At 38.9% G+C, this 25,016-nt stretch overlaps 1 protein-coding gene across 2 annotated transcripts in view; it reads left to right on the top strand.

The window, feature by feature from the left end:
- RNGTT (RNA guanylyltransferase and 5'-phosphatase) overlaps positions 1 to 22,024 on the top strand; it is a 312,630-nt gene extending 290,606 nt beyond the window's left edge. For both annotated transcript variants that reach the window (XM_011282466.4, XM_045057829.1), the window contains exons 15-16: positions 17,628 to 17,751; positions 19,236 to 22,024. In XM_011282466.4, the coding sequence (XP_011280768.1) occupies positions 17,628 to 17,751; positions 19,236 to 19,399 (288 nt within the window). In that variant the 3' untranslated portion in view covers positions 19,400 to 22,024. The remainder of the gene's footprint in view (positions 1 to 17,627; positions 17,752 to 19,235) is intronic.
- Positions 22,025 to 25,016: the final 2,992 nt, after the last annotated feature.

Genomic DNA, 25,016 nt, shown 5'->3' with positions numbered 1-25,016 from the left:
TTGAGCTACTTTTCCTTTTATCATGTCAGATTTTTTTAACAGTCCCAGATGTTCAGTCTGCCTCTTCCCCTAACTTGCCCAACCATTGCCAACCTATTTAACTCTGAGTTCATGTTTCGTGATTAGTTTTGTTTAGTTGTGGCTTAGATTCAGCTGTTTGCTCTGCCATCAGTAGTCTGTGGAGTGGGGCTACACAGCATTTATCTGCTAGTAAAACTCCAGGCTGTGCAGTAGTTAAAACAGGGACTTCTCCCCCTCCCCTGTCCTAAGGACAGAAAAGGACTAGAATATCCCATTTAACACCAAAGTGGGAGATGCATAACTATATGTAAATTTAGCACCAATTAGATGGTAGAATCTGAAGGACTGTTGTTCCTGGAATGTTCCAAAAGCAAAAATGGAAATCATAGTGGTAACATCTCAAGTGTGGTGGTAAGACAGAGCAGTGACAATTTGGAGCCTTTGGGCACAGCACAGTACCAGGAGGTGATCACTGTGTCTTCTGTGACAGCTGGCAGCTGGCAAACAAAGCAGATGATGTGTTCTCAGCTTGTAACTTTTCCATAGTGTTTTCCAATTTTGAATAAACCCCCAAAACAGAAATCCTTCCAGTATTGTCATTTGGCTAGAGCAGACCCTCATGTAGCAAGTGTGCTCCTGGCACAATAGTCCACCACAGTGGAAGCCGTGGGAGCACAGGGTTGCGGGTATACTGGCCTGAAAGTGGGCAGAGGTGCACAGCATGGTGTTGGTAGGAAGAACACTCTTCAGAGACTCAAATGGTGATTTCTTTAAAAAAATTTTCTTTAATGCTTGTTTATTTTCGAGAGAGAGAGAGAGAGCGCACATGCGTGCAAGTGGAGGAGGGGCAGAGAGAGAGGGAGACACAGAATCCAAAGCAGGCTCCAGGCTCTGAGCTGTCAGCACAGAGCCCGATTCAGGGCTCGAACCCACAAACTACGAGATCGTGACCTGAGCCGGTCGGAAGTTTAACCGACTGAGCCACCCAGGTGCCCCCCAAATGGTGATTTCTGATAGTCACGGAGTTGAGCTGACCTAGTCAAAATTAGAGGGAGACACACTGGTGTGAGAATATCCTATGAAAGTACTGGTGATTTAATAGCATTCCTGCTAACCATATGACCCGATACATTATTTTGATTCTGCATCAAGATTGTGCCAGATACTTTTTTAGAGGAAAGATAAAAGCCACTGACCTTACTTATCTTCAGACTTAATTCCAAGTAGCTCAGCACTATAGCCCAGAAAATAATAGCTAACCACAGCTACCTTATTCAGAATAGACTCTCTGAAGGCTTGATAAGAGCAGTTGAGTGGTAATGTCCAAAGCTGTAGGGTTTTCTTTGCCCATGAAATTTTGATTCTTGTTCTATATATCCACTAGGAGACATTCCAATTATCCTCACCAGGACGGGGTTAGAACAAAAGCCTAAGAGAGTGGGAGGGGGAAGGGGAGACTAAATGACAGATTTAATGTGGTTCCACATGTAATCCTCAGGAGTTGTGAATTGTGACAATTCTGATCTCTCAAAGGTTCAGCAGTCCGGTGCTTCTAAACGTAGAAATCTTTAGATAATAATCAGTGGTTTTGCGCATTTTATGTACGTGCGTAATTCTTTGCAGAGATCCTCCCCGCCCCCACCTCAAATTTGAAAATAAAAGCAGATAAACCAATTGCCAGGACCGAAAATACTGTTTTAAATCACTGAAGCCTACTAAAAATTTAAACAACTCTAATCATCACTGAAATCTTCCTTGGTTATGTATTACTCAACTGAAAAGCACTTTATCTTCATTTCACAGACCTGGCTTAGGACACTTGGAACGTCCTTTGTCTTCTCTCCACGTTTTTTTCCCTTTCCACTTTTGAGATTTCTCTTACTTCATTCCTCCTGACTTCTTTCCAGACCTCTTTTCTCCAGACTGCTGTTAATTAACCCATGACACTTGAGGTTGGTGGGGTTTTTTATCTGTTTTTGTCCCATGCAGTCTGAGTTTCTTATTTCTATTTTAGAAGATCACTACATTAAACTTAACATGACCTGCTGCTAGAGTTCATGTGTCTCCTTTAATTTTGTGGTGACTGCAAAGGATACTCCATTAACTCTTTGGTTTAGCTATTTAGTAATTTCTTGATTAGGAATGAATAATAATAAAATTTTCCTTTCCTCTAGTATGTTGGATTTCCTTGATATTACTAAGAGACAGTTTGATAAAGAGCTCTAGATCTAAACACAACCTTGAAAGAATTAATTAAAGACTCTGATCCTTAATATCTTAATTATTATAAAAGAATAATGTATATAAGGAGACTTGCACAGTGCTGGCTACATAGTAGTTATTTAATAAATGTTAGTTCCTTCCCTTCCCTTCCCTTTCCTATGAAGGAAAAATCTCAGTCAAAATTGAAAAAGTCAATAGCTCTGATGAAAATACAAACATTAAGTTATTTTTGCATACCAGTTACCAAAATAATGAATTTTCTATTTACTCCTAGTTTTATACTTCCTCAATGCATGAATGTTCACAAACATAAAGATACACTAATTAATAGAGATAATGGAGGATGCACTTTAGTATTTAAATATTTTAGAATAAAAGTGTTTGATTTGATGATCTTTAAGTTTCCTATCAGGTCAGAAATACTGGATGTTATGAAAGGGGATTGTGATGTTTTGGAGAAAATAATTTTTCTCTTTTTAAAAAGTCCATTTATTTATTTTGAGAGAGAACAAGCAAGCAGGTGTAGGGGCAGAGAGAGAGAGAGAGAGAGAGAGAGAGAGAGAGAGAGAATATCGCAACAGACTCCACACTGTCAGCACAAAGCCCAATGCAGGGCTGTCTCACCAAAGGTGACATCATGACTTCAGCTTAACTGATTGGGCCACCCAGGCACCCCTGTTGTAATCATTTTCAAACTTCTAACATCTTTTTAATGGTTTTGGATTGCCTGATACATGGAGCTGATGAGGCAGATTTAAATAAATCTGTTGTGAATATCCTTCAAAGAGTACATAAAGACACAAAATAAAACCCTTGGATTCTAAGCAGTGTTACTATCTCTCTGAATTTGTGTAAAACCTTTGTCAGTAACTCCAGGATTTCTTTCTAAAAGAAGAAGAAATATAGTTGGTGAGAAAGCGTATATAAAGATAGAATGCAGTGTGCATGGCAAGGAGTGAAAGAATGACTCTGAATGGCCGAGTGGACATAGCAAAGGCAGGTTACAGGTGCTGTGGTCAGAATATCTCAGTGCAAATCTGCATTGACCTGAGGTACAAACTTGTAGGAAAGGAATCCTAGAAAGCTTTGTTTGTTCAGATGGGTCCTAGTTACCACAAAAGCGGTATCACTATACTAAGGTGTTGTGGGTACCTAAGCTAATGACTCAGGGATGTGTGGGTCTGTGGGTTTTGGTGCCCACTAGTGCTACTAGAGCAAGCTGGGTCATTTTAAAGGAAAGCATTTACTCTAGAAGATGATCAAAAGGGAAGAACTTAAACATTTTTGTTGGTGTTGTAAATGGTAGGCAGACTAGGAAGGAAATTTTCATTTATTATTATAGCATTTTGGCTTATTGCCACACAGCGTGTAGATTCATGTGGAGGACAGTTCTCTTGAGGTCTGTACACCATAAAAAGAGCACAGTTGAATAGCTGGGTTTAAATTGAGTTCAAGAAAAGAGATAAAGTTATATAAACCTAGCACGCATTGCTACAGGAATTAAAAAAATGAACATAGATTGGCTCCGAATTGTTAGCAAGTCCTTGGAAAGTATATGAAGGACTCACTGAAGTAAATTTGAACTATGCATTGACATCTTAATGATTGCCTCACTAAAACCTTAGATCTAGTATAATGTGAACTTTGTTAAGCGTGGATATTTAATGGTCATTAAAATAGTTTTGGTTTGGAGTTTGTTACTGCCAGAAGTGAATAGACTATTTATCAAATTCAATCTAACTAATATATCTTATGAATTATTTGCATTGGCTATGGGACAGATATCTTTAAAAAGAAGCAACATCAGATGAGTCTTTCATCATACTTATAACTGTTTAGGAAGAAAAAAAGTGTTAGATGTGCATATTGCTTTTAGCCTTCTCCCCATGTTAATGGTAGATTTTAAAGCTTTCCTTGGTTCTGTATTGTTTTTATTACCCCAATCATGCACTGAATCCACGATCTGTTTATAATTCTCATCATGCTCGGTACTAAACAGGGAGCGATGCATCGTGTCACAAAGTTTGGCGCCCTGTTTAGTAAGCCATTACCATTACCTCACCTTACCTGGCAGAGCTGCTTGTTTTGTCCACATGACCTTTTCTTTTCACGAGTCATGCCCACAGAAAGGTCTTCAATCCACTAATGGCTTCTCATTTGGTCTAGAAACCAGACAAAAGCTTTGCAGCTGTGAGATGCGGTCCATTTTAAAATTAACCTATTGTAAATCCTTAATGATTGAGAAATTCTGCAATTTGCTATGATTTGTGGTTTGTGCTGCAACTAGAATAGCAAATAGCAGAGATGATGCAGGTCAGAATGGTGTGCATTTGGAGAAAGTGAAGGAAAAGAAACTTGTTAGACACTGTGCTCTGTTCAAGCCAATATGTTATGCCCTTCTGCCCTTCATCCATCACACATCACTTTGTCTCTCACCCACAGACTCTCCCAAGTGGAATGTACTCCCTGGAAATAATTATTTAAATTACAGTTTATACACAAGAAGTGAAATTGTCCACAAGTGGAATCTATCTTTGCCTCCTTTAATATTTTTTCAGTGTAGAGCCTAGATTCTTAAGGATAAGGAGGGCACGTGTTTTTGACTCATAAAGACCTAGACTTTGAATTTTGCTACCAAAACAAATTAACTCTGTATCCCTATGCATATTACTTCAGTTTCTACCTCTGTAAGTCTTATTAGATACTTATACAGATTAACGGGCGCCCTGGGTGGCTCAGTTGGTTAAGCGTCTGACTTGATTGAGGCTCAGGTCATAATCTCATGGTTTGTGGGTTTGAGCCCTGCATCCGGCTCTGTACCAGCAGTGTGAAGTCTGCTTGGTCTTCTCTCTCCCTTGCTCTCTGCCCCTCCCCTGCTCATGTTCATTCTCTCTCTGTCTCTCTCTCTGTCCAAAACAAATAAATAAACTTAAAGGAAAAAGATACTTATACAGATTAAGTTAGATAATGTATTTGGAAACCTAGTAGGAATACAATGCATTTCTCTGTCACTTACTAGCTATGAGATCCTAATCAAATTACTCAATTCCTCTGTGCCTCTGCTTCTCTATCTAGAAAAATGGAGATAACTTCCTAGGGTTGTTATGAGGATTAAATAAATTAATCCATGTAAAGCACTTAGAACAGTACTCAACACCTACTAAGTATTCAATAATTATTAACCATTCTGGTTGACAGATATTAAATAGATAATCAACAAAAATTGTATTTATAAGTAATGATAAATATTGGAAAGGTGTAGGGAGCTATAAGACAATTCATACAAGCTAGAAAGATAATTAGTGCTTTGTAATGAAGCCATTGGCAAAGGATGACATGATTGGATTTACTTTTTTTTTTATAGCATTTAAACTTTTTTTTTTTTATTTTAGAGAGAGAGAGAGAGAGAGCGCAAGTGGGGGAGAGGGGCAGAGGGAGAGAGAGCGTGTGAGAGAGAGACAGAGACATGGGGCTCAATCCCATGACCCTGGGATCACGACCTGAGCCAAAATCAAGAGTCAGATGTTCAACTAGTTGAGCCACCCAGGCACCCCAGGTTTGCTTTTTTAAGAAACTGATATCGTTGTTTCTTTTTGTTTCAATTCACCTTTTAAAATTTAACATACAGTAAATTCACTCCTTTGGTGTATAGTTCTGTGAGTTCAGACAGATCCATACAGGTGTATAACCATAACTGGAATAAAAATACAGTAGTTCCCCCTTATCTGTGGTTTTGCTTTTTGTGGTTTCAAGTTATCTACACAGTCAGCAGTGGTCAGGAAGCAGATGATCCTCCTTCGGACATAATGGTATCATCCGAAGGTCAGTATTGGCCTAAGGTTAAGTCACAATGCCTACATCATTCACCTGACTTCATCTCATGTAAGCATTTTGTCATCTTTTGAGAGAGACTCACTCACATAACTTCTTTACAGTATATTGCTATAATTATTATTAGTTACTGTTGTTAATCTCTTACTCTACCTAATTTTAAAATTAAACTTTATCGGGGCGCCTGGGTGGTGCAGTCGGTTAAGCGTCCGACTTCAGCTCAGGTCACGATCTCGCGGTCTGTGAGTTCGAGCCCCGCGTCAGGCTCTGCGCTGATGGCTCAGAGCCTGGAGCCTGTTTCCAATTCTGTGTCTCCCTCTCTCTCTGCCCCTCCCCCGTTCATGCTCTGTCTCTCTCTGTCCCAAAAATAAATAAACGTTAAAAAAAATTTTTTTAAATAAATAAATAAATAAAATTAAACTTTATCATAGATATGTATGTATAGGAAAAAACATAGAATATGTAGGTTCAGTACTTCTACATTTTCGGATATCTGTCTTGGAACACACCATTCACAAATAAGGGAGGGGGGACTACTGACAGCACAGTTTCATCACCTTTTCCCCAAATCCCATGGGATACCCCTGTGTAATCATCCACTCCTCCCACATTCAAACTCAGCAACCACTTATCTGTTTTCTGTTCCTATAATTTTGCCTTTTCCAGGATGTCATGTCTTAGCATACTGCGTTTGAAATCCATCTTATGTTATTGCTTTTATCAATGGTTCTTATTGCTGAGTAGTATTCCTTCATATGGATATACCAAAATTTGTTTATCTCTTCAGCGGTTGAAGGGCATTTGAGTTGTTTCCAGTTTGGGATGACTATGAGTAAAACTACTATAAACATCTGTATTGAGGTTTTTCTGTGAATGTTTGCTTTTATTTCTCTTGAGTAAATACCTAGGAGTGAGGTTGCTGGTTCTTACGGTAGGTGTATGTTCAACTTTGTAAAGAAACTGCCAAAGTGGTTATACCATTTTGCATTCCCACCAGCAAAATGGCATAAGATTTCAGTGGCTTTACATTTCTGTCAGCACCTGATATTGTTCATATTTGTAAATTTTTTCCATTTTAGACCTTCTAATAGGTTTATAGTGGTATCTCACTGTGATTTCAATTTATGTTTTCCTAATGACTAATGATGTTTTGAGCATATTTTCATGTGCTTATTTGTCATTCCTATACCTTCTTTGGTGAAGTGTCCAGATTATTTGCCCATTTTTAAATTGTGGCTTGTTACTGAGTTTTAAGAGTTCTTTATGTATTCTGAATGCAAATAATTTGTCAGATATGTGATTTGCAAATATTTTATCCTAATCTGTGTGTTACTTTTCATTCTCTTAGCAGTATCTTTAATAGAGCGTAAGTTTCGGGGCAACTGGGTGGCTCAGTCTGTTAAGCATCCGACTTTAGCTCAGGTCATGATCTCATGGTTCGTGAGTTTGAGCCCCACATCAGGCTCTATGCCAACAGCTCAGAGCCTGGAGCCTACTTTGGATTCTGTGTCTGTCTCTCTGTCCCTCCTCTGCTTGCACTCTCTCTGTCTCTCATTAAATAAAAAATAAACATTAAAAAATAAAAAAAAATAGAGCTTAAGTTTTAAACTTTAATCAACTTTTTGTTTTATGGATCATGTTTTTGGTGTTGTTTCTAAGAAATTTTGCTTAACCCTATGTCGCAAAGGTTTTCTTCTGCATTTTCTTTAAGAAGTTTTATAGTCTTGGGTTTCCTGTGTAGGTGTGTTTTCCATTTTGAGTTGATTTTTGTGTAAAGTGAAATATTTAGGTTGAGGTGATTACTTGCTCATTTGGATATGCACACGGGTATGCAGTTGCTCCAGTGCCATTTGTTAAAAAGACTGTCCTTTCTTCCTTGTGTTGCCTTTGCAATTTTGTCAAATGTCAGTTGACCTTGTAATTATGGTTCTACTTTCAGACTCTATTCCACTCATCTGTGTGTCTCTCTGCTCACCAGTACCGCATTGTCTTGATTACTATAGCTTGCCACTAAGTCTTGAAACCAGTATCATCCCTCCAACATTATTCTTTTTGTTTGGGCTGTTCTAGCTCCTTTGACTTTCTGTGTAAATTTTAGAGCAGATTGTTGATATCTGTTAAAAAAAAAATCCTGTTGGCATCTTCCTTGTGATTATATTGTCTATAGATCATTTTGGGAAGAACTGACATCTTAACAGTATTGAATCTTCCAATTTGTGAGCATGGTGTATCTTTCCATTTGTTTCGGTCCTCCTTAATTTTTTTCTTTTATTAGTGTTTTATAATTATCAGCATACAGATCTTACATATGTTTTTTATTTACACTTAAGTACTTCATGTTTTTGAAAATTATTGTAAATGAGCCTTTAAATTTTACATTTCTTATTTTTAATCTTTTTTCTTTTATTTTTTTAATTTACAGCCAAGTTATCATATAGTACAACAATGATTTCAGGAATAGATTCCTTAATGCCCCTTACCCATTTAGCCCATCCCCCCTCCCACAACCCCTCCAGTAACCCTCCGTTTGTTCTCTTATGGTTTGTCCCCCTCCCTGTTTTTATATTATTTTTGCTTCTCTTCCCTTATGTTCATTTGTTTTGTATCTTAAAGTCCTCATATGAGTGAAGTCATATATTTGTCTTTCTCTAATTTAGCCTAGCATAATACCCTCTAGTTCCATCCATGTAGTAGCAAATGGCAAGATTTCATTCTTTTTGATTGCCGAGTAATACTCCAGTGTGTGTGTGTGTGTGTGTGTGTGTGTGTGTGTGTGTGTGTGTGTGTACACACCACATCTTCTTTATCCATTCATCCATCGGTGGACATTTGGGCTCTTTCCATATTTTGGCTATTGTTGACAGTGCTGCCTTAAACATTGGGGTGCATGTGCCCCTTCGAAATAAATTTATCCCTTGGATAAATACCTAGTAGTGCAATTGCTGGGTCATAGGGTAGTTCTATTTTTTATAAATTTTACATTTCTGACTGTTCATTGCTAATACAGAGAAATACGGTTGGTTTTAGTGTATTAAACTTGTATTCTGCAATTTTGTTAAAGTTGCTTATTAGTTCTAGGATCATCTTTGTAAATTCCTTCTATGTAAGTAATCATGTCTTCTGTGAATAGAGACGGCCTTATTTTTCCCTTTCCAACTTGTATGTCTTTTATTTGTATTTTAAGCAAGGGAATGACTTGATTGGATTTGCACTTTTCAAAGACCAATCGGGCTGCACTGTAAAGAATTGATAGGATGGGGAAAATGTGGATGAAGACACTGTTGTAGGAATCTGAGAGACAGTGAGAGAGGGGACAAATGGACATGTGCAGAATATATTTTGGAGGTAGAATTGGTAGGCAGACCCTGGTAATGAATTGAATATGAGAGAAAAGGACACCAAGGTTTCTGACATGAGGAACTGGGTGAATGGAGCTCCCACGTATAGAGATAGAGAAGCAGTTTGGGGGGACGATAAAAAGTTGAGTTTTGAACATGTCAGGTTTGATAAGTCTAAGGGAATTTCAAATAAAGGTATCAAGTAGGCAACTGGACCCTCTATATATATGGTATGAAAGGGTATATATAGGGAATCACATAGAAGAGGAAGAGCTTGGGAAGGAGTCAGGCTACATGGAACCCTCTGTAAAGGCTTGTAGAGAACACTTTTTATTTTCAGTTCCTTCAGCATACGAAGATCTTAAGATTTTTTTCACCTCAGACCTTTGGGCTTACTGGTAATCACTGCCTGAAATGTGTGACTCCCCTCTCCCTCCACCACTCCCATTTGTTTCCCTCTCTCTCTTTCTCCTGCTCTCCCTCTCCCTCTTTATTTCTATAAATTGGCTTCTCATCATATTATAAGTCTCAAAATAAATATTGTCTCCTCAAACTACCCCACAAAAATCAGATATCTTTCTTCCTGTATTAGCTTCTATTACATATCTGTTTTCTGCGTAGCTCTTATCATAATTTGTAATTTTCTACTTGATTGTTTACTAGACTATACATGCCAAAGGGCAGGGACTGTGTCTGTATCACTAGTCTACAACCCTGTTCCTGACACACCACTGCTCAATATTTGTCAAATGGTGGGAAGGATGGATCTACAGCACGTTGCCGTGGTTGAGTTAGCTCCAGTTTCTTTGTGTTTGCATATGACTGACTTCTTACACTTACGTATGCAGAGGTTTCTACACCCAATTTCAGCCAAATTCTGAGCAGGAAAATAATCTTATTTGTTTAATTCTACATTTATTGGCCACGGAGTGCCAGGCTTTGTAATAGCTGGTGGGGTGTGAAATGGCATTGTGGTATTGGACAGGGAGACCTGTATTTGAGACTTGGCTGTTCCATTTTCTAGATCTGTGACTTTGGGTGGGATGTCTACTCTAAGCTTTAGGCTTCACACCTGTCAAAGGGCAGTAATATAATTCCTACCTCATAAGATTGTGGTGCAAATTAAATGAGATTATATGTATGGGCCACAAGTTTATAATGCTTGATACATACTAAGTGCTCAATGAATAAGTAGTTAAGATTCATTTATATAAAAATGAGGTCATACCATTCTAGAAATGGTTGATACTGCTTGACCAGTGGGGGGAGGGCACAAAGAAATCTTTCACTTTCTATACTTGTTCTTTATTGCCAGAAGCAGAAGTGCTGCTTTTAATGCCATGATGGCAAAGACTGGTAGTGGTATCACCTCCATGTTAGGCATCCAAAAATAGTACAAATGTTTATTCAGATGACAAACTTAGGATATTTAAGCCCTAACACCTTTAGTTTTGTTTGGGGAGAAAGAAGGAAAGGTGGAAAGGAGGAACGAGGCAGAGAAAGACTAGAGGTTGTACTAGGTTACTTTACCTAAGCAGCCATCAGCAGTATATATTGGTTGAGAATCTGAGGCTCGTGATTCTCTTGAATTCGGTAAACATTCTCTTTGAGTATCTACCCTGGACTGGGTACTGTGCTGACAGTGGGGAAATTAGTGGGGAATACATATATTTTTTAAAGTTTTTTTAAATGTGTTTAATTTTATTTTTGAGAGAGGGAGAGAGAGACAGCATGAGCAGGGAAGGGCCGGGGTGGGGGTGGGGGTGGGGTGGGGGTGGGGACAGAAGATCTGAAGTGGGCTCTGCGCTGAGAACAACAAGCCCGATGTGGGGCTCCAACTCACGAACCGCAGGATCATGACCTGAGCTGAAGTTGGATGCTCAACTGACTGAGCCACCCAGGTGTCCCAGGGAATACATATTTGAGTGATCTAGATCAAAACCAGTGAAATTAACGTGATAGAAATTCTCCTTCTCTACCATGAATCTATATTCTACACCTCAAGCAAAGTTGTTCACAACTCTGGTTCGTTTCCACTAAGTGCTAGATACAAGCTTACATGTAAGATTAGGGATTAGAATCTGGGAATGAATGAAATGAATGAAAAGGAATTAGGGCAGAGACTGTCAAACTTTCTTCATTCATTTTGCCTCATACACAGCATCTCTAAGCCAAAAGAAGTACCTAACACCTCCACTGATTGAGGGAATAGAGCCATGCAATTTAAGAAGTATTTAGATTTTAACAATTTAGCACATGTTAAGGACTGTATAACTTCTCCATCCTTGGAGTCAGATTATATACCGCCAACTTCGTTTACTGTTCCACATTGATTTTTGTGGTACTTGGTTTTTATCACAATAACTGCCAAAAACTCAGCTTTGCAAAGGTATAATGTCATCTCAAGGAATCTCCTACTGAAACTGTGAACTCCCTGCAACTAGTAGTTTGTATGATGTCCAACACATGCCACTGTTTCCCTAAAGATTTAAAATACCCCACAATGCCTCTGTGAGTTTGTGGCAGCACACCAGGATACCTCATTGCTTAGTTTGGGAACTGTGGTGTTAGGGCCTTATTCCAAGACTTTGCTTTCTATAAATGTCTATCTTATTTTTCTGTACCTCTGCTTTAAAAACCAACTTGATGTTTATTACATTTTATGAAATCGTTTTTTAAGGAATTTTTCATTATTAAAAATTATGAGAGTTAAGCACATATAATACAGAAAGTTTGGAAAATACTGCATAACACAGGTTAAAAGTCATTCTTCATTCTACACTCCACCATGACCATGCCAACATGGTCATAATGTTTTTTTATCTGTATATTACATTTGAGTAAGAACTATACTAACTCTGATATTATTAGAAGGTAATAATCTGTAGTTTAGTGGCAATTCCATACTCTAGAGTTGTGACTTGTCAGTAATGACCTTTACAGTAAATAAGACAGAATTTCTAGCTGCCTTTTTTTTATTGGCCACTTTCATTAATTGAACACCTGATTGGTGGCTTGAAGACCCACCATCCATGAGGGAGAGACTTCTGCTCTGTTTCCAACCTAGAAAATGCAAAGTGTGTTATTTATACAGAGTGGTGGTGGTAAGTGTAACATTTTTTTTAAGAGGGTAACTTGTCTAGTTTTTTAGTTTCTCCAGTAGTGGATGCACTTTCTAAAAGTAATATATCAAGACCCTACTATAATATAGTATTTCTAAAAGATTATCTAATAATTCAGATTTAAGCTATTTGTATTGTTCTGACACCACAAGGAAAACTTCATTTCTTTTTTTCTTTTAAAATTTTTTAATATGTTTATTTTTGAGAGAGAGAGAGAGAGAGAGAGAGAGAACAGAATGGGGGAGGGACAGAGAGAGGGAGACACAGAATCTGAAGCAGGCTCCTGGCTCTGAGCTGTCAACACAGAGCCCGACACAGGGCTTGAACCCACCTACCACCAGGTCATGACCTGAGCTGAAGTTGGACGCTTAACCAACTGAGCCACCCAGGTGCCCCAGAAAACTTCATTTCAAATTTGTTATTTTATTTTCTACACCTTTATAAGTACTAGAAATTAGAGTTACTTACATGAAAATAAGAGTTTTGTTTTATCTACTTAAGATATGTTTTTAAGATTTACCTTCAGTCATACTATAGAAATAGAACTTGAATTATCAAAGAGCAGAATTATAACTTTAAAAAGAAAAAAATGGTCAACTTAATTTAGCTCCAGAGAACAGTTCACAAAAGATGGGAGTGGAAACTATGCATGAAACATATATTCATCTTTGGAGTCTCATTGTCTCTCTCTCTGTCTCTCTCTGTCTCTCTCAATAATAATTTTAAATTCTGACCTGAACAGGTGGTAGCATTACTTTCTTAGCATAGCCTGGCCTGTTGAGGAGTGATTTTGTTCTTCTAAATTCTTGGTAGAGGACCTCATGGCTGATTCTAGTGCTGAAGCAGAGAAAAATACGAGATGAGCCTGGAGTACTATCTTGCATTGCCTGAAAGTAAAGTCTAAAAATAAATAAGTAAGTAAAAGTGGAAGCAAATTAAAAGGACACAGGACCCAACCTGAGAGAGTTCCCAGTGCCAAAACTGGAACACTTTGACCAACCAAATAATTGACAGTAGTAGTTTATTATAACCCAAAGACTAAAATAAATATCCATGAGTTCATAGTAATATACATAAACAAATAAATAAAGGAAGGGAGAGGGACAAGTTCCTTACCAAAAAAGTCCAGATAATAAATGTAGAAGGAATGGAGAAAAAAGAAAATTCCATGAGAACACCACAGGAATAATTTCTGTAGGCAAGATTCACAGATGAATGCTAAAATTAATGAGCAAAACTTGAAGGAGAAACAGGATACTTGTACAGTCTTAAAATACCTCAAGAAACTTATTAATATCTGTGGTGGTTTTAATAAACGTCCACAACTTCTCTGACACTCTTCCTTCCATGAAGTGGAGCTTACTTCCCTTAGCATTGAGTGGAGCTGTTTGTTCACAGTGACTCATAACTAAGCAATAGTGCATGGAGAAGAGAAAACCAGTATCTCTGCAGTAGTGAACCATGGCAGACACCATCTTAACAAGGTAGTCAGGGTTCACATCGCCAGGAAGAAGTTGTGTCAGTATCACATACCCCCACATATTACACAACGAGAAACACACTTCACCTCTTGGCGTTTGTCCCCAACTCCATAACCTTAGTCTAATCATGAGAAAACGTCAGAAAGTCCCAAATTGAGGAATGTTCTACAAAGTATCTGACTAGTACTTTTCAAAAGTATCAAGGACAGTCTGAGAAACTGTCACAGATCAGAGGAAACTAAGGAGACATGATAAACTCCATGCAGTGTGGTTTCCTGGATGGGATTCTGGAGCAGAGGAAGACATTAGTGGAAAAACCGAAGCCTGAAGAGTCTGCAGTGGAGTTAATGGTGTTGTACCAATGTGAATTTCTTTGACTTGATAGATGAACCATGAGATATAAAATATGAACATTTGGGAAAGCTGGGTGACAGGAATACTGGAACTCTCTATACCGTCTACACAGCTTTTCTGTAAATCTAAAATTATTCCAAAATTAAATGTTAAAAATAGAACAACCCACTGATGGCTTCTCTAAGATATTTGTTAAAGTGTCTCCAGAGGTGTCTGGGTGGCTCAGTCAGTTGATCGTCTGACTCTTGATTTCGACTCAGATCATTATCTCACAGTTCATGAGATTGAGCCCCGTGTCGGGCTCTTTGCTGACAGCGTGGAGCCTCCTTGGGATTCTGTTGTATTCTCTCTCTCTCTCTCTCTCTCTCTCTCTCTCTCTGCCCCTCCCCTGCTAATGCACTCTGTCTCTCTCCGTCTGTCTCTCTCTGTCTTTCTCTCAAAATAAATAAACTTAAAAAAAAAAAAAAGTCTCCAGAGCAAATTAGTTCAGAGAAATCCCCCTCCTCCAAGCCTTTGTGCAGTCTCTTTATAAAAGAAATATGCGCTCTTGATAGCAAAACAGCTCTCCCGAAGCAGGGAAAGTAAGTTCTAGAGGTTTCATCCCACCACTAGAAATAGAAATGCAACTTTGCTCGGTGTAGGTTAGTTCAGCCAACACTGATGGTTTGCCTTTTGTGACTTGGTAGTGTAGGTTGCCCAGCACCTAGTTACAAAACGTATTCTGTAAAAAGAGTGCAGAGTGGAGCACCTGTGATTGTACCTGACTCTGTTGTGGGCTCTTTGTCCAGGGCTTACTGTTGAGCTGCTAATTTAAAATCTCCAGAGATCCAAGATCCAGTTTCATTGGACTGTCTTTCAATCCCATTATATTGGTAGATTCAAATAGTATAAAAAGTGTGGTTCTCAATAAGATGGATACATGAACAAAATGTTTTACAATATAAAATACATAGTATATTGCTCTTTAAAAAACAGTAAAATCTCATTAATCCAATGTAATTATGGGTACAGATATGAAATCTTGATTTATAAATATTTTGTTCTTATTAGCTCAAACTAGGGTAACACAGTTGATTATAGAAGGCCTGACAAGGTCTTGTTTTAGTAAATAATAATACGTAATTGGCTGAGGATGATTATTGTCATAGTAACAAATTAGAATTTGGATACTAAAATTAAACTTCTTCCCTGTATGGCAATCAATCTCTCGTGATCTGACCATTAGTGACAACTGTCTTTAGTTTGTGCACATATGAGAAGTATTATTTTTGTCAGTTAAATATATTTTACTACCTAACCCGATTGAGTACCTTGCAGTGTGTCTATCTTGGGAATACAACTGATGTGATCAATAAAGATAATGGATTATTCTTGAACATGGACATACATTTAGGTTAGTATAGTGGCAGGTGCCTGCATTTCTCAGAAAGCTGTTTCCCAGTTGTTGTTAATGCATGCCCAAATAGATACACAGATACTTAGTAATACTGCTTAATTGCTGTAGTCAGATTGAGCAACACATAATTTATAGCAGTTCTGAAACCAGGAACACCAGAATGATATGCTCTGTGATACAGACTTAGAACAATTGCTGGTCAGTGAAGTACAGGCGATACAAGCCTGTCTTTTGTGATACATGTGATATAATTTTCTTGACACCTGTTTTCAAAGTGTACCTTTCCATGTCATCCTGGTTTCTTTAGTGAATTTACTTAGAAAGTATGTTTTACTTTTTATTTTTTGAAGGCAGTATTTTAGTTCCTAATTTTTATTTATCGTAAGAATTTTACTGGTTGGCCACTATATGCCAGGACCTTTCATTTATTATTCTTCCGGTGTCCCAGTAAATTAGGGACTCCTTGTCCATAATTTAGAAATTACAAAATGTAATTTAGACATTACAAAATGGAGATTCTGAAAGGTTTGGCGACTGTACCTCTGTTAGACCCTACATTGTGATAAATGTGGTTACCTCGCTGAATGAGTTGCCTCGTACTTGGCTATAGATAACGTATCAAAAGTTAAAGGTGGTGGATCCTTAGGAAGAAAGGGAGGGGAATTGAGACTAGAATAATGAATATTTGAGAATAATTTTAGCAAAAGTTTGCTATAAGTAGAACATCACTTTTTTGGGCAGGTCTGTTCCAGAGCCACCGAATGTATCTGTCCTATTGGATTTGTTGAAAATGCAAATAATCCAATCAAGTATGATACTCATGAAGGGAAAGGAATACAATCTGATAGTTTTTATGAAGACATGTACTGCCTAATCTCTGAGTTGAAAGCATCTTATAAAAATTTGCTTCCCTTCATATTCCTAGGTGGTATTGAATATGTGTGTAGAAAAAAAATGAGAGCATTTCAAATAATGCTAATGAAGTTTAAATGATTGCAATCTACCATATTGTGAGGAAAAGTTGTTAGCTGTGAAAGATGAAGACTGAATTAAAATATTACCATGACTGGCATTTGATTTGAAAACTGCAAAGATAAGCTTAGGTTCCTATTTATGAAAGCCATCTTCACAGCCTGATGAAATATCTTTTAAAAGGTTTTATAGTTACCATGGATACTTGTTAGCTTTGATAGAGTAAGTTGTAATTCATATTCAATCATCTGAGGTGAAGTAGCCAAAAAACCCACCAACCAAAATCTAAAGTGGCTTCCTCTGTATACTCATACTAGTTTAGAGATGGAAAGGGTAAATAAATAACCTGAGATTAGCGTTTGGGTTAGTTATCACTGCTTGAAAAGCAAAATATTTAGGATGCGCATTACCTGAATCTGATCCTAATGTTTACCTTTTATGGGTAACTTTTACTTTTAACTAGTAAAGGGAACTTCTTAGGTTTTGACAGGGGAATTTAGATGGTGAGACCCTTCTGAAAGCTGATGAACCCAAGCAGCATACGCAATTTCTGAAAGCCATAGGGACACAGAAATATTGAAGGCATTGGTCCCTATGGTAACATATTTGCATTTGGCCCAGAAGTGGCTGGTTTCTGCTTAGCCTCTTTTAATTGCTATATATTGACAGCCGTTTTCACAACTATTTATAAAATGTTGGATTAATGAGCATGTGTACAAGGGAGTGCACACCACATCCTTAGGCTTGATTAGACACTTGAGATGACAAAAAGCTCTGCGTGAAGAGTTACCGAGGTGTTTTTGGCATTCCCTAATGTGTCTGTCACATAGTGGAAGCAAAAAGCCTTTTAAATGATTTAAATATTTTCCTCAATTCTCTTTTAAAACAGGTGACAAAAGAGCTAAAACAGTATGACAACAAAATTATAGAATGCAAATTCGAGAATAACAGCTGGGTCTTCATGAGACAGAGAACAGACAAAAGTTTTCCTAATGCCTACAACACTGCCATGGGTGAGTATGACAATCTACCAGTATTTGTTACGTTAAAAAAGAGAGAGGGAGAGAGAGCATTAAGGTTTTGGAGTCAAAATGTGCTGCCTTTATTGATCTGTTTGATGGGGCGAATCCATAGGGTCATTCGGACCCTACCCTTGTGGCTGGGAAAGGGGTTGTGACTTTACTGGCTCCAGTTGGCTTGTAGGTTGTCCCGAGGCCTGTGGGCTCACGCCCCTGCGCCCAGAAGAGAAGTGTAAAGGGCAGGATAATGGGCTGTATACAAGTTGAATTTGTTGAACAACAACAACAACAACAAAAGCCACGATAATTTCAGATCTATTCAAAACTATAAAAACCATTGTTTGCCAGATGGTAAAAGACAAAATTAGCAGGGGAAAATGTAATTTCCAGCTCCTAAAATAGCTTTACAAACAATGGAGAACAAAGTAAATGAAAACCATTAAAAAACAAAACAAAACAAAACAAAAACCTCCTAAAACCTGCTCTGCTATCCTTCATAGTGTTCTTTGGGTACAACTTGAATGCTTTGCGAATTCAGAATAGTAAGTTTCTTTCACGGAGAGCATCACAAAGTAATGAAGTTTACAAGCTAAACTAGTAGCAGTAGTTGCTCTGGACCGCGTTTTTAGTGAATTTGAAAAACATACATAAAAACCAAGATTGAAGGTTAATAGCATTGTGTGCTGTTAGACTGCTCAGTCAGTGATGTTGCTGATTATATGATAAGCTTATGAGAAAATACAGAAATTGCCAGTTTCAGTTTTGCAGTTTATGAAAAGTTACTATTGTACATTTAAAGGTTTTGTTGGAACTAGCATCTGTGTTCAGACAAGATGAGTTAATTTTGAAAATGGGAAAAATTAAGCCAGTGTCTTTTTTTCCAGAGCTAAATATGTAAATAGGATTTAAAGGACTGGTAGTAAATTTTGACCACATAAGAAGGGATGCCTCGTTTATTCGTAATGTTGTTGCAATACCTTACTTCCTCAAACAAGTTGTTAAAACAACAGAGTATGTATGATCTGCCAGCTACAGCGGAGCCTCCCTGTTCAGTGGAAATGGTGGCCGGTGCCATCGTGACAGGGAGGAGTTCTTTCTCAGAGGAGAGACTACACTTTTTCCGTAGAAGTTTGGTTGAATATAGACTAGAGTGTGATGCGCTGTGTGCTCCGTTCAAAACCTGAAGACAGTTTTGGAGCGAGGGACAGCCACAGTGAAGGCATGCTTATCATTCAGATACTTAACGTTTTGTTTTAAAATGAACAGTTCAAGAAAGAGTGGGCACCAGAAAAGCACCCACTTTAGGGGGCGGGGGAGGGAGGAGAATAGTTTGATGTGTGAAGCGAGTCACCCAAATCCGTAAAATGCAAGTGTTTAGCATATTGGGATGCAAACCTTTCCCCTTTGGCATCCCCCTGTGGTGAGTCAGCTGCCTTAATTAACCCTCGCGTGAGACACGTGTCTCCCTTTGTCCACAGCTGTGTGCAACAGCATCTCCAACCCTGTCACCAAGGAGATGCTGTTTGAGTTCATCGACAGATGTGCGGCGGCTTCTCAAGGACAGAAGCGGAAGCATCATCTGGACCCTGACACAGAGCTCATGCCTCCACCGCCCCCCAAAAGACCTCGCCCTTTGACCTAAGACCCGCCTCTGACTTGAGGATTGAGAGGAAAAAAGAGTGAGAAAGAATCCTGTTGCCCCATTTTTGCAGACAGAGAAATTCAAAAGCGAATGTGGCCTGATGCTGATACGCATTTGCATTTTTTGTAAAAAAAGAAAGAAAGAAAAGAAAGAAAAGAAAGAAAGGTATTGTAGCCGGCCTGTAAATATTTGATGCATTTGTTTCCTCAGTGCTACGATACATCGTGGACTTCACACAGTTTATTTATATCTGATAAACTCAGCCTTACCTTGTGGAATCTGAAGATTGAAATATCCAAAGGTTTAATTGAGATTGAAATCAATGCAAAAGAGGCCTTGTTTGTATATGGATAACTTTGACCTTTAATTTATAAAGTTAGTAATCTGGAACTGTGAGCGTATAAAACACTGTATTTTTTAGAAGTTGTATTTCAACTATGGTAAATTCTCCTTTTGAAACATCTAGGCAATGGCATTAAACATTCTTGCTGTCGTTTATCATGGATTTCCTACATTTCTGAGATTCTTGTGTTCAAAAACAAATGACAATGTTGTTAAGTATTATATATTATACTATGTTAAACAACTCAGTCTGGCTTATCTCATTTTAAGAAGTTTTTTTAGAAATGTAAAAGTAAAAAAGTAAAGCCCCGTTTTTGTGAATTGCATCCTGTCTAAAGGAAGTATATTGAGTATTTTCATCTGTTTCTATTCTTTGAACTAAAATATCAGATATCCAATGTGTCCATTCTGGCAGTGGTTTTCAGTTACTTCATAGAACTTAGATATATACCACCAGGTTCCTTTTATGTGTTGTTCTCCTGAGAGACCCTTTTCCTTCCTTCCTTCCTTCCTTCCTTCCTTCCTTCCTTCCTTCCTTCCTTCCTTCCTTCCTCCCTCCCTCCCTCCCTCCCTCCCTCCCTCCCTCCCTCCCTCCCTTTTTTTTGTTTTTTTAATGTCAGGGCTACTTCTGCTTTACCTCAGTGGTATCAGCACATTGTAAATTACATTAAAACACACAACTCACTGTGATGATGGGAATGATATCAAATACAGACGATGTTGTGTTAGTTCCCTCGAACAAAGCGGCAAAGGAAATGCCAGCTGACTCCTTTGATTAGAAGGTGATGTCAATGGAATAGAATGCTGTCACTAGAAAATGCTCTCCCACTGCTAGATAAATGCAGAGGCAAAGAGTAGACATCTGTAGAAACTAAACATCAAGGAAGCCAAGACATTTATTTTCAAAGCCAGAATTCTATCTGTGTTCTGTTCTCGGGATGCTATTTCTGTTGTACACCTGAATTTTAAAACATTTACTGGTAGATAATGGATTTAAAGAGCAGCTAATTGGTCATCTGCCATTGTTGAGAAGCCGTGTTCTGATTGGTTTGTGAAGGAACTCTCAGAATTTGCCTATTAGAGGCGAATATATTTATTTTTAGAGGCACAGGTTTTAAGTATATGTGTATTTAAAACAAATTTTCATGATCTGAATTTTATATATGATATGCATATATATGTAAGTATACGCAGCAGTGTATATTCTTCTACTAACACAATCAGACATGAAAAATCCAAATGAGTTACCCAGCTGACTGAATATCTGACAGGATTTCTATATGATATAGCACAGATTAACCAAAAATGTATTTATATTCAGCTGAGTTTTAATGTTTTTAAACAAAGTTTTCTCCTGTAGTGCTTTTCTATATGAAATACTAGGAGTCATGCTTGGGCTTTTTCCTTTATTCTTTCCAAGTTATGTAACATGTAGTGAATTTATCTAGAATGTCATTTTAGTATTTCATTCCTAGAGTGCTTTTGTGAGTTTGGGCACTAAAGGGATTAAAACACCTGACTGCCACAATGATTGTCGAAAGGTGGAAATTTGTAAGGTTCCATAGTGTCTTGTACAAAGTGGATCTGAAAAAATACCTATGCAACTCCAAACAGTCCGATGCCTGCTTCACCAGGGTCAGTGACTCTTTTCACACGCTATGTTGCTTTCTCCCGAGCCTGTATAAGTGCAGAGCCCTTTTGCAGATCTAAGAGCTAGCTTTTGCCAGTGATCTTTAATGGAGTTAAAATGTTTATGGTAATTGTAACCTTTTAAATGAGTTATGTGAAAAGAGCATCTCATTTTTAATACACCCAGATACTTTTTCCTTGCCTTTGTGCATTTTCTAAAACTTAATTTTCTTAATTTGTCCTGTCCTTTCGATTACAGTGAAGTATAATAGCCGGCCTAATAAGTAGATCCCATTTAGCCCCCGAACACACTGTCGTCTGCAGTATCATCAGAAGTCATCTAGGAAGTCAAGGGGGAGAATTGAGAGGCGGGAACTGGGACATCAGGAAGGAAAGAAACCCTTCCCCTTCTCAGGCCACTTCACAGCAACTCTTTTCTGACACTGAAGTTTTGTAGACAAGAATAAGAAAACTTTGCTTTCTTGAGTTATCACATATAAAAGCTTTTGCTTTGTATTTGGAAAAGATGTGGATGACTCGACTGCCTGGATGGTTACATTTGCTTTCCATGAAATGCTCAGAAAACGTCAGGACATTCCTTCTCTAATTGTGTGTCAGTGCGTATTGTAATAAAACCACTGAGTTAAAATAACAGTTTGGCTGGTGATGCCTTTGTGTCCCTCTATGTGCCTAATGATTTTGTGTCCCTTTTATTGCTGGTGTTATCCTGCCTGTGTCAGCCATACCCGTCGTAATCCATCTGGTTTTGTTGCATTCTAGAATTAGCATAAGGACTTGGAAAATCCTCTATTCTTCTTCCTGAGAAACCAAGAAATTGGATTGACATGGGGGATGTAGCTTGCGCCTTTTCTTTTTGGAGGGTAGGGGAGCAGGGGAGAGCACATCTTTAAGTGATACTTATAGTACTTCTGTCTGTGTACCTCATCCTAGCACTCTATTATATGGGTAGGTATCCTGTCACGTTATTTTGAACACATTTAATTCTTTCAGAATACTCAGCAGTAAATATTCTGAAATGATGAAGTAATGACCTGTCCATTTTTTTGTCGACTCTGTATTTTTGTACCATGGAATTTGCCATTTAAAATTTGTAAATGGATGCGGTTTTGAATTATGTGTATAATCCTTTCCAGTCAAAAAACCTTGAAAGTCAACCAAATACTCACAGGCAGGGAAAACTAATGTGGTGGGGAAAAAACCCTGGGCTAACCCCAGAGACCAAGTCTAGGCTCTGCCTCTCACCGGCTCTGTGTTCTCTCTAGGTCTCACCCTGTACCCCCTCCCCCCATCTATAAGAGGCTGAGATTGAGCCAGATGATCAAAAAGACCCTTTTCAGGTCTGACATGATTCTTGTAAAAGCTCATGCTTTGTAAATAGCCCATATTCACAATGAAGGGAGTATTACCACTACCGAATATCCACCAAGCACCAAGACCGTCCCCAAAACAATTCCTCTGTGCAGGTAGGGACCATTATTAACCTCATTTTGTAGTTGAGGAACCTGAGACTTAGATAGCTAACCCATGGTTACATAGCTAGTAAGTTGTGAGCTGAGACCCCAACAAAGGCCTTTCTGACTCCAGCTCCTGATTTATAGCTCGGTACTCCTCACAGCTTTGTTGCAGTCCCGGCTTGGGGGCTGCTTCTGTGCCAGGGGCCCCAAACTCTGTTTCTTTGGTGCCAACAGGAAATGGGTTTCAAGCATCTCTCTCCAAACCAAGGAGATGAACTTGGGATCGGCAAAGTAAACATATTTTTAGGGCCTTATTATTTAACCACTTATTTGGCAATATTTAAATGTGAGTGACACAGAGGCCATGAAAAGAAGTTTAATATTCTCATTAAGATGCTAAATTCCGAAGACATAACTAGGAAGAAATAAGCGATTAAATTACACACTGGGCCAAAATTTTCCTGATTGTCGCATAGTTGACTGTCAACTCTGATGCTTTGGCAGGTTGGTGTCAGCCTCGGTTAACCCAGAAGTGTCCCTCCTCTCACTGGACTCTGGTATCGGGTGGCCACTGTGCATGATAAACAGGTGGGGGTGGAGGGCGCTCAGAGCAGGGGCCCCCCAGGCTTCTAAGCAGAAGACTTCACATTTCAAAAAAGGAGCGCATGGATCTGGGGTTGCCAACTATTTTAACTTGCAACGGCTTTACGAAATAATATGTTGCCATTATTGCATACAACAAAGGGAATCTTAACACCCAAAAAGGAAGTAGGACATAACTTAGAAGAAAGGACGTGTCTTTATATAGAACAAATTTTGTTTTGTGAAAGATTCTCTACACTATCCCTTGCTTCTACGTTTCACCACAAACTGGTAAAATCATTGTCATGGACCGGTGCTGGGAATCCTTGCATAGGTGGAATTCCAGGCAGCTTGTATGTAAGTGGGGAGGCAGGCAAGAAGCCCCTAAGGGAAGAAGCGGCCCCTGGTTCCATAGCTAGAGGTCATTTTCATAGCCAGAGCTGATCAGAGTGTAATTACCTCACAACTGTTGATTATATTGTGCCCTTGAGATGTAAAGCGTACAGGCGAAAAATGAGTTGTCCGAACGTTGACAGATACTCCAAAAGGATGACACCCTCAGCTGTTTAAGGTACAAAAATAAACATGCCACATACAACACAGAAAAACAGAATTTGGCTTTGACAACGAACCCGAACAACAGAGTCGCCAATGGTCACAACTTTGAGGTGGGCACGTAGTCAGTCTGTTTTTCCTTTAGATCACTGCCACCAAGAATGACCTTTCATGACTGCAGACCCCCTCCTGCTCCCCGGTGAGAGCTCCCTGGCACATGACATCAAAGGGCCTCCATGATCCGGCCTCGGCCTGCATCCAGATTTGGATCATGCCTGCCCCTTGATACAGCTGTATGCCTCGCTGTTCCCACAACGCCGTGTCCTCTAAACCCAGGAACCTTTGGGGCGCCTGGGTGGCTCAGTCGGTTAAGCGGCCGACTTCGGCTCGGGTCATGATCTTGCGGTCCGTGAGTTCGAGCCCCGCGTCGGGCTCTGTGCTGACAGCTCAGAGCCTGGAGCCTGTTTCGGATTCTGTGCCTCCCTCTCTCTGACCCTCCCCATTCATGCTCTGTCTCTGTCTCAAAAATAAATAAATGTTAAAAAAAAAAAATGCTATCTCCAACTAAAGACAAAAAAAAAAATTAAAAATAAATAAATAAACCCAGGAACCTTTGCTCGTGGTGCTGCCACTGCTACCAGAAACCCCCAGCCTCCCTTGATGTCAGGATCAAGGGAGCCTTCCTGCCATAGGTAGCCTCTTAGATCTCACACTGTATCGTGATCATCTCCCCCGGTCTCCCCTCCAGACAAGGCTCTCGACCCATACCCGGGGTGACAGCAGCAGGCCCTTGGTAGTAATTAGGGCAGGAGATAGGTTCGGATGCCCCGTTGTACCCGCTCTCGAGACTCAGTCAAGATGCATTTGCTCTGGTCTCCCTCGGCTTAGCTGCACATGGAACGTGATTTTTTTTTTTTTTTTTTTTGTCACTCTGGCCTTCTCATCATAATACAAGCTCTGATAACATCTCATTTCTTAAGAATTTCTTCAGAGGCCATCTATGATGCCTCTTGTATTTAATCCTGATTAGAAGC

Source organism: Felis catus, chromosome B2, assembly GCF_018350175.1.
Source record: "Felis catus isolate Fca126 chromosome B2, F.catus_Fca126_mat1.0, whole genome shotgun sequence".
Lineage (NCBI taxonomy): Eukaryota > Metazoa > Chordata > Mammalia > Carnivora > Felidae > Felis > Felis catus.
The sequence above is the reverse complement of the archived record's forward strand: the minus strand, read 5'-3'. Positions and strand labels throughout refer to the sequence as shown.